We start from the raw sequence: 10581 nt of genomic DNA, 5'->3' as shown, positions 1-10581 counted from the left end.
CAAGTCAATACATTATGGAAAATGGAGTCATCAATCATGATCATCAAGGCGCCGGCACACTAGCGGACGCGGCTGTCAGCCGTGACTGTCTTTTGGGACAGTTCGTGCCAGATCGCTTTCGGACGTAAAAGCTGAAGATCAGTCCAAGGTTAGGTCCGCGACTTACGTCCGATAGTGTGAACAGCGTAGTGTACATTTCTTACCTTAGATACCTTTAAGTCGCGGCTGACAGCGGCATCCGTAAGCCGCGTCCGCTAGTGTGTTGGCGCCTTCACTGTCCTTTGTAATTCCGGCTTTTAGTCTATGATTAGTATCGTGTCACTGCACTGACAAGAGTCAAATATTCTGTGCCATCTGTCTGTGCTGTGATCACTGTCAAAACTGTCATTGAGATTGAGCAAGTTTTGTGTTTTCGTGTTTGATTTTTAGCAGAAAAAGATTTAATGAAAGTTTAATATCATTAGCTCAGTCATGTCGAACGTCAAAACTGGTGAATTGCTGAGTTTCCAAGATTATTCGCCCGAGCACAACGCGCCTAGCGCCAGAATTGACGTTGAAGCCGTCCATTCGAATCAATACAACAATACCATGTCCAGCCAAAATTATACCTATGAGGAGCCAACAAACAATGACGAATCCCCTGATCAACCCCCCAGTGAGTAGCAAACTTAAGATTCGGCCATATTAATGCTTATATAGTAAAATCATGAGCGTACATCCCATTTAATCTAGTGTTAAAATTAATCAGTGCCACATCGCATGCCCTGATAGCAAATTCATTATTAGCCGGAAAGTAATATCTACTATCAGTTTATGTATGAAACTGGTTGTCCCAAATCTAGCAGTTCATGATGGTAGAAAGAGCATAAGAGCTTAGATTTAGCTATAAAACTTTGGCAGCCCATCTTCCAAGTGTTAAACATGAATACAAGCATATGCAGTACAGGAAGACTGAGGCATGATAGATGAGACATGGGCCGGTAGGTCAACTTACCCTGGAAATCATTTATAAAATAATATTTGTGTAGCTACCAACACTTCAGTGTATTCCAGCAATTTTCAATTTAAACTCATTTTATATTCCACAGCAAACCACAACTTCTGGACCATAGAATACTATCAGAAGTACTTTGATGTGCAAACTAGTGAGGTGATTGAGAGGATCATATCTTCGGTGGTGCCCACTAAAGTGTCCAGCAGCTACTTTGATGACAGAATCAAAGCCAAGCCGGACCTGTATGGCCCTGTGTGGATCTCTGTTACTCTGGTTGGTAATCTGCTTATAGTAATTTTAGTTGTTGACTTTCATGTCTACCATATATAGTGCCTACTTTATTATTATTGTGACACATCTTCTGATAATAAATGTTATTATTTATTTAATTATAGGAACTTCTTTTCTGCTCCTATTAGTCAATCAATGACTAAGATTTCTCATTAGCGTGAGGCCTCACAAGCGTAATTTTGTGAGTTGTGAGTTTGGTATTCTGGCAGAAATATGTGCAGGGGGCTGGGAAGTTACTTGCTCCCCTCGTCCCCGCGCACACTTTTCTGCCAGAATACGCGACTCCAACTTACAAAATAATGCTTGTGTGGCCTCACCCTTATAGAGAAAGGATTAATCAATAAATATAACATAAATTTATAACCCATTACTAATTAAAATGTATTTTTCCAGATATTCACTATAGCAGTGAGTGGCAACATAGCAAGTTACCTGCAGAATGTGAACAGCGCGATGCACTGGCGCTATGACTTCCACCTAGTCTCGTATGCGGCTACTGCCATCATCTGCTATGTGTGGATTGTGCCACTCGCGCTGTGGGGAGCCATCAAGTGGACCACTGTGGAGGCCCAAGATGAGGAAGCTATACAGGTAATTTACCTTATTAACACTCCTATAGAGCTGGAAATAGATTGCATATGAAGCCTCAAGATCTGAACTAAAATAGACTCTCACATCCCTCTGGTCTTGTCTTTCTATCATCAGCTCATGATTTGATTATAATATGATGCTATAGTAGTTACCTTTTTTTAGTAATTCTACTTGTTTAGTTATGAAATATCCTATAATGAAAATTCTTCTCTTGCAGGGCTCAACAAACCCAACAATGATGTCACTCTTCTGTCTATATGGCTACTCCCTATCAGTCTACATTCCCGTGGCTATTCTCTGGACCATCCAAGTCTCCTGGCTACAATGGCTCCTCGTCCTACTAGCTGCTTTCGTATCTGGTGCAGTTCTCATCTACTGGCTGTTGACGACATTGAGGAAATCCAAATACTTCCTAATATTGGTTGCGTCAATACTAGCGGTACACTTCCTTCTGGCTACAGGTTTCATGTTGTACTTCTTTCACGTTCCGTCAACTGTACCCAGTCCCGCGGTGATCTCGTCGACTATTAAACCTGCATAAAGTTGAGGGTGACTGACGGTTGCACCAGTAATGGCTGGATTCAATATTTAATCAATCCCTTAATTTGCTACTAGGTATAACACGCTCAAATAAAGAAACAATATGAAAAAGGCCATTAAGTAAGGGAGTGGAAAGGAACATTGATTGATATATGAATAAGGCGAGATAGCAAGAGTCAAATTGCCATTTTTATAATATTTCTATATTTGCGCGCGTTATTATTCAGTATAGAATTCAACATGGTGGTTATTAATTAACGATTTTTAAGCAAATTAACCGATTGCTTAAATTGAGGAATGCGGAATCAGTGTAGTAAAATTATTATATAGTATGTTGATCCTTTCATTTGTTACTGTGATGATTATGCGGTGAAATGAAATATGCTAAGTATTGTATTGCGAAGAGTTAAAACACGCACTTCATATTATTTAACTTTAGTAAGTAGTAATTTTAAGCAATTTTAGACATACGTTTATACAAGTCATTAGTTTATTTGTATAGTTTACTATTGATTATTGTAACTGCAACTATTTAAGACCTATGAAAACGCGTATATTTCACAATTTATACGAGTGTGTGTTTTAATATTTTTGCTTTTATGTATAGTTTGTACATTAAACAAAATATTATGTTGGATTTGAAGTATTTTACATTCCTAAGACCCATGTGGGAGTTATTTAAATTATATTCCTTCTACATTATGTCAAGCGAATGCCCCTTTCCCTGTGCATTTGTAATTAACAAATATATTTATATAAGTTGTGATGTTTCGATAAAACGAGTTTTATTTTAAATTTCCTATCGTTTTAAAATATCTGCAGAGGTGCCAATTCAGGGTATCGTAATTAAACACAAACATTTACAAAATCATTTATTTATAAAAATGCATTTTTTCATTAGTAAGTACTCATCTATTATTATTTACACAGTTAAAAAAACATTTACCATTAACAATAAAAATCCTATCAGGAAAACACAAATCAGACAGTTGACCTAATGGAGCTTATCTATAGATAGGGTAATATTTATTAGGCGATAGATATCACAGTGTAGTGTTGTTGTTTAGTGTTGTAATTATATGTTTTTCTCTGGTTTTAAATTTGCCCAAATTATTGGATTTGGATTAAAACATCACTGGAAAAAAATGAGTACAGCAAAATTCTGCCTACCACGCAAAGGAGTACATTAGTACTTCCAAGGCGACAGCGTTTGTTTATGCATATTTTATACAAGGCTGCAATACTTTAGTATAGTGTATGGTGATACATTCAGACTCAGTTCATCTTGACACAACAACTAATCATGTTTTCATTCAAAACTCTAGCATAATAGCCTGGCCAATCATACAACAGCTTTATTCAAAGCACAACAGAACCAGCCAATCACAAGACAGCTGTCAACCCCAGTGGCGCCATCTAGTATTAGCTTTATCATTCTTCCGTACAGTTCAGTCTGCGAGTGTGAAACTCTTGAAGCTATTGATCCAGACATTCTGGTGGGTCGCTGACGGCATGTCCAGGTCTTCAGCTGACGTTTGGAGAGTCCCGACCAGTTCTGATAACATGTTGCCTGAAGTAGAAGAGAAGATACTAAATTAGTTTATGCCTACTTAAATTTAGCTTATTCTGATGGCGACTATGGTTAGAAACTAAAGTTAGTCTCAGCTGAATGGTATCTTATCGGCTTAGATAAAAGTCACTATGTATATCGCAATTCGCGTTTAACGAAGTGATAATTTACCTACGTCGATAAAGATGTCATGCAGCTGGATCTCAACACAGCTAAAGATGGGTGCATAAAGTAAAAAATAATCAAGAATCAAAACATTGGATCACATGGGAAGTGTTTTATTTAATCTCGTCGCATCGACAAGTTACAATAGCAAGCCTATACACTAAACTTACCCTGAATCTCATTCAGCACTAGCTGATCCTTCATTTCCTCACAAAGTTCCACAAAAAGGTGATAATGCCCCTCGTTGAACCCCAGCTGAGAGGTGAACTCCACGTCTCTCAGTACCCACTGGTACAGTATTAGGACGCCAGATCTGCATATTGTTTGTAAGTCTTTGTGGATGTTGTCTGGAAAATATGGTATTTTGATTATTTTATTTTATCGGCAATAACCCACTGTAGGTTTCTGAGGTTTTGATAGTTTACAAAGAACTAAGGATGTTACCGTTTTACGTTACTATTTAAGTGGCTCAAATGAAAGCCTTTGACATAAGACTAATGAAAATTATACAAAATGTAGAAGGAAACGGCAACTTGGCTCCTCAAGCAGGTTATGCCTACTATATAACCTGCTTGAGGAGCCAAGTGCAATGTTTTAGAACTTCATGAGAGATATTATTATGCATTATGATGGTAGTAAAATAGCCAAATATGTAGATAAGAACATACCCTCTGTGCTTCGGTGGCTATGCAACATGGCCGCACATATCTGTAGCGCGAACACAATCACTTGACTGGTCACCAGCTGACAGTCACATCTGCAGAAAAAATCACAATATCAACAAATATTCCAGTAGTTAATTTATTCGTATACTAAGTGGCGCCTCTAGCGATAACTGCCGTGAAACTTTTGTAAGGACCTGTGTGATGGCAGAAGAAAAAGTGTAAACGTATTTGTATTCTAAATACGATACGAATTACGATACGCTTTAGGCCATGAATAATATTAGAAACAAAAATTACCGCTAGGGGCGCTGTAATATTTACTTATTTATTTATTTCAAATAAGGATCAGCAGCAGCTAACACAACAGACACTTATTTTCATTATAGAAACCCACTGTCAGCATACAGATTTCCAGAACAAATTATAATATTTACCTGCTCTTGTCTCGCCCAGACAGCTCGCTACTCACACACGAGTAGAAAGCTACAAGATCCCGCGTGGTTTCCACCGCTGCCGCCCTCATGTTATGTCTCTCCATACATTTGAGAGCAGCCTCTATCTGCTTCAGATATATCTGAAGATAGCATGAATCTGAAAAGGTATTTTTAATTGAATGTTTTAAGTCTGCTTCGCTAGATGGCGACACTTTCACCAAACAATCAAATTCAAATATTTATGGTAACAATGTATTTCGTATTATCATCATGAATATAGAAACAATACGCAAATGGCGACAGTTATATGTATAGGAACAGGAAGGAGCAATGACAGACCATACATTAGAGCGAGATAGCAAAAGTCCGTCGCCATTTTTACACTGTTTCTTTATTCACAGACATTATGAGTACTTACCTTTTTTGTACAACAAAACTCCTTGGTCAAAATCCGTTTTCAAATTCCCAACAGTGCTGCCAGAGCACAAATTGTTTACAAACGGCTTCAATATTGCCAGCTTCCTCATAAAACCTAACATTTTAGTGGAAACTATGGGCAAAGGTCGGGATGTTATTATTGTTTTTACTATGTTTAGTAGTTTTGTGTGCAATGTGGATTTGTCACTCTTTTCCCAGATGTTTTCTAGTGTGTAAATCATGGCTAGTAGTAGGCCACTATACAATACTGTAGTACACTGGAAAAAATAAAAGAAATCAATTTTATTATTTCAATCTTATAAGCATCGTTTTTTTTACTGGGTTCAAAGTTCATTCATCGACATTTTTACTCTTTATTATAAGCTCTTACTTAAACTTTACATACAACTAAGGAGATAATAAAATATAGCGTTTATCTTATTACCGTATTATCAAGTAGAGTACATATTCTACAAATATTTTCCAAAATATTTCTATTCGCTTCGGTTTCCGAAGTGCTTTTACTGTTTTCTTCTATAAATTTGCTAACTAATTGTACATTTGCTGTATACTCTATGATACTGGCTAATATTGCAGTAACTCGTCTTGCTGTTATTGCTTGTTCATCTTTATACAATGAACTGAAAAGCAAAAAGAAAAGTATAAATAAATAACATTATCCATCAATGATCGAAGCCATTTCGGAACGGATACAGAAGACAGAGATGCTAGATAAGCTATGTAAGAAGTGCGAGTAAGAGGAAATCGCGCCATTTCAGATTCATTTCTATATATACGGCTTATATTATATGTTATCACTTACTTGCAACACAGCAAATCTTTTTTATCCACTTCCAAATGCGTGGAAGTGGCTTCTATGTATTTCTCGTCCATTTCTTTTTGAAAAGCCGTCGTCACCCGCTGAGACACTAACTCTAGTTCTGATAAAACGTCATTTAGTACCACACAAACTGATTTGTAGATCTGCAATTGAAGTAAAGGTAGGTAAACAGAGGAGAACAGGCAAGTATAGTGTTGGCCCTTTGGCCCACTGGATGGGCGACCATCAGTGTACGATTTCCGGCTGATGACAATTAAGCTTATTGTCTTCATCATCATTGTCTATTGTCCACTATGTGGTAAAGGCCTCAGAAGGAGAACGGCGGATGGAGGGATATTTAAGAGCTTGTGATCAAATTGGGGCTAAAATACATGAAACATAATCAATACTCACATTATCATACTTTTCATGTAGCCCATCCAAACATGCATCACTATTTGTTGCAATAAAGGTCAAGTCTTCATAAAGACAGCTTATACTGAACTTTTCTCGCCTTTTCTCTTTAGTCACTGGAGAAGATGGAATTCTGTGGAAAGTGCTGAAAATTCTGCATTTGTTCTGAGAGAAATCCACAGGTTTTTGTAGCTTTTCACTGTATTCTAGTATCGAGTTTTGCTTCTCATTTGATTGGTGCAACACTAGTGGTAGGATGTCTTTTAACTTGGAATGGGCTGGAAAAGGAATAGTAATGAAAATATTAACTAAAACTGATACAAAATAACAAAACACATTGGGACAAAACAATTAACCAATATTTATTGCAGACAGTCAAGATGCATGCTCCTTTTTATCTGCACTTATTCCTTTTTATCTGCACTTATCATCATCATCATCATCATCAGCCTACAGTGGCTCACTGCTTGACAGTCCCAAAATAAGCACAGTCTGTGATTATCCTACACAAACAACACTACCCTTTCATTCACTAAAGACCAGTGACAATAGAAAATTAACCAGTTGAAACTGTAAATACTGAATATTATAATGTAAAATTACTGACCACTCCTGCATGTTTTATTCAACTTAACAAAGTAAGTCTTGCCATCAGTCTGTGCCCCGCTGTGTGCCAGCTTCATGCGTCTGCTCTGAGTCATCATCATCGGTTCATTTATGTGGATGCTGTTGTTGTTTCTATGACTGGAAATAATGGAGAAAATGATGGAATTAAATTACAGATTCATTTACCAAGATAAAATATTGTGATAAACCTGTACAACTATTTATGTACATTACATGAAATCCAATAACCTAAACAACTTTTATAACAGTACTGCAGTAGTTGTAAAGGATTTCAGCGTAAAAAAATCTACATTTATCTTTTTAATATTTTACTGAAAATTACTTCATGGTTTTGTTTTTTATAAATGTAATAATGTATATACCTGAAAGAGACATCATTCCCAGCAACAGTCACTTGAGTGAGTTTTACTTTACTGTTCTCCAACATCTTGCATTTCTCCTTTGTACTTATTATTTCTAGGTTCTGTAATTATTATATTAAAGTTTCTATTAGAAGTGTAACTTATAAATAAATTTCTCCAACAAACTCTTCTTCTTTCTTCTCAGTCTTTTCAGGAAGAGTTTATGGCTGTAATACTTGATTAAATATCCACATTTGTATGATTTTTGTGAAAAAACTAACAGCAGGTATTTAAAAACAAAAAAAATACATTTTACAGTCATTTTCTGGAGACATTTAATTAAATACAAACCTTAAAGTCCAGTTGTGTCCTCAAGTCCTGCATCTGTTTGTTGGCAGCGGTGAGCTTCTCCGTCCACTCCATCTGCACCTTCTCCTGGGCCTTCAGCTTGTCGAGCCGCGCGCTGTCCACAGCCATCTGACTGCTCTTCAGCTGAGTCCGCAATATAGACGCCTCACCTTCCTTGGTCACACATTTCTCAAGCAACTTCCCATTCTCTGACTTTAACTTAGCATTCTCTTCCTGCAGCTTAAGCATTTGCCTGTAAATGTGCTCGGAATCCTGCCCTTTGTAGACTTGGTCATTGAAGATCAAGTCATCAGACACATTGCTGTGTCCGTTCATTGATGATGCGACTTTCGGAGTAATGCCAGGGAGCGGTGATGAGATTCTGTTACATTTGTCCTTAATATTAGTTGAAGTGTAGTTGGGGAGGCTTGTAGCAGGCTTTTTGAATGAAAAGCTGGACTTGGAAGAGCTGGGTCCGGGTTCGTTGGCTATCTGCGTGCTGGTGGAGCCCGGCTGCATGCACATGCTGTAGTTAGGGACCTGGCTGATGTCGTGCACGTTGAACACATCCTCGCAGGCTTGACTGGCCAGGAGCAGGATCTCGTCGTCATTATCGTCACCCCAATTGTCAGTTTGGTTTGATTCTGAAGACCAAAATTACGAGTAAATAATAACCTATGAATAATGATGTGGTTTATCTATTGGGTGAATAGATAGGTGACCAGATCAGTTTAGATTATAGAAAGAGTTAATTAGGAGGTACAAAAAATTCACTGTTACGATTAATTATTACCTTTGTTTGGACCGGGATTTTGGCTCAAAGGAAAGTTGTGGTCTGAGATGGATACATCCAGTTTAGGCTTTTTCCTTTCACCATATTGCTGTGGGAATATGTATCGTTTCGACATATCCTTAAGTGTACGCTTTCATACAATGTATTACTTGTTATTATAATTTTTCGATGAGAAATGGGAAGGAAAATAAATAAAATTAAATTTTGGCGGACGAAAAACAACACAAATGATCTGTCAGTCCTTTCCTCTGTCATTCATTCAATTTGCTTCATAGATTTTTCTATTCTGTTAACATTGTTATCTTTCATGATCATTCACTCTTTTTTGCCAAGCTGTACTTACTAGTGATGTAAAATTTACGATTAATACCGATGTTGGCGTTATTTGACAGCACGCCGGGACCATAGACAATTTGAGAGACGACGCGGCCAGACGAAATTTTTTGCTTGCTTTGCGCTTCGTTTCAATTTTAGTTCGTCGTAGATTTCTGTGAGAAGTACCCGTGTATCATGTCTATCGAATATAAACTTGGTGATTTAGTTTGGTATGTAGTTAATAACATTGGAATTACAGTGAAAATTATGTATATTTTGTTTGTGATAAGATAATGAATGTTTGGTGTTTGTTTCAGGGCTAAAATGAAGGGTTTCAGCCCCTGGCCCGGCCGGGTAAGTAACCCCGTTATTGAACTTCTTCGCTAAAAGAGATGATGAACCCACAATACCGTGTTAAACTACTTGTCGGAGAGTTTTATCACTTTAAAATAGATTTGTTTACATACTTGACACTTTGTGGCAGGTAATAATAATAGGCGGGAAATTGGCTATAAGTACCATGTATTTGAGGTTCTCTCTTGATCATACGAATAATATTGTTGATGAGACTTGCCTTTGCCTCTGTTGGTGCATGTTAAACTGGGTTTGTAATTTCTAACCTATTTTTTCCTATGTGTTTCAGGTAGCTGTGCCCACTGCTGAACTCAAGCCTCCTAAGAAGGCCATTAATGTTCAATGCATTTACTTCTTTGGCACTAACAACTAGTGAGTATAACTCTTCATAGTTTTCTGTAGTGTTGACCCGTTGGTCCACATCATCAACCCAATGTGTGGTGTGAATCCTAGAAAAATCCATTCAGGGTTAATTCATGGTATAACCTGGAATAAAAAGGCTATATGTTCTATGAGCCAGGTATTGTCAAATTTATGCATGTAATATTGTAATTATCACATCCAATGGCATATCTTGGAAGAGGCCTATAATACATGATACACATAAATAAAGAAATAGTAGGAAAATGGTGGCTGCTATCAGTACTGTAGCTTTAGGTATCTGTGCACTATTAGTACCAACTGTAGCTTAAGGTATGAGTCACACTTTGACTATCTGTTGATAGCTAAATAGATCAATATACATAGCTCCCTGCCTTATAACATACACCCAGGGCTAGGTCTGACCTGTATGCCAACCACAGTTCACCCTTTGAAATAAAAAGTTGTTTATGCCAACCCATGCCTGACCCTATAGATCATTTAAATTTTCGAGTTATCTAAGTGCCTGCACCTGGCTCACT

General features: G+C 37.4%; 3 protein-coding genes across 8 annotated transcripts in view; 2 read left to right on the top strand and 1 right to left on the bottom strand.

Annotated features, from left to right (window-relative positions):
- The first annotated feature begins 365 nt into the window (after positions 1–365).
- LOC105381384 (protein YIPF2) lies at positions 366–3195 on the top strand. The gene is made up of 4 exons (XM_011551099.3): positions 366–655; positions 1089–1267; positions 1679–1876; positions 2094–3195. Exons 1-4 carry the CDS (start codon positions 472–474, stop codon positions 2415–2417), a joined length of 885 nt encoding a protein of 294 aa, XP_011549401.3. The 5' UTR covers positions 366–471; the 3' UTR covers positions 2418–3195.
- Positions 3196–3685: 490 nt separating this feature from the next.
- LOC105381383 lies at positions 3686–9233 on the bottom strand. Its single transcript, XM_048625263.1, has 12 exons — positions 9011–9233; positions 8221–8861; positions 7891–7991; positions 7509–7645; positions 6902–7179; positions 6491–6651; positions 6113–6308; positions 5669–5945; positions 5251–5407; positions 4820–4908; positions 4322–4498; positions 3686–3986 (listed from the first exon to the last, which is right to left on the bottom strand). Exons 1-12 carry the CDS (start codon positions 9123–9125, stop codon positions 3865–3867), a joined length of 2451 nt encoding a protein of 816 aa, XP_048481220.1. The 5' UTR covers positions 9126–9233; the 3' UTR covers positions 3686–3864.
- A 192-nt stretch (positions 9234–9425) lies between these two features.
- The window catches only part of LOC105381381 (putative oxidoreductase GLYR1 homolog), a 69598-nt gene continuing 68442 nt past the window's right edge, over positions 9426–10581 (top strand). For 5 of the 6 annotated variants that reach the window (XM_048625276.1, XM_038120477.2, XM_038120476.2 and 2 more), the window contains exons 1-3: positions 9426–9555; positions 9643–9679; positions 9969–10051. In XM_048625276.1, the coding sequence (XP_048481233.1) occupies positions 9521–9555; positions 9643–9679; positions 9969–10051 (155 nt within the window). In that variant the 5' untranslated portion in view covers positions 9426–9520. The remainder of the gene's footprint in view (positions 9556–9642; positions 9680–9968; positions 10052–10581) is intronic. The other variant, XM_048625275.1, reaches the window with a different exon arrangement.

The sequence above is a fragment of the Plutella xylostella genome, chromosome 14 (genome assembly GCF_932276165.1).
Source record: "Plutella xylostella chromosome 14, ilPluXylo3.1, whole genome shotgun sequence".
Classification (NCBI taxonomy): domain Eukaryota; kingdom Metazoa; phylum Arthropoda; class Insecta; order Lepidoptera; family Plutellidae; genus Plutella; species Plutella xylostella.
Note: the sequence above shows the minus strand (reverse complement) of the source record. Positions and strands in the feature narration are given on the sequence as shown.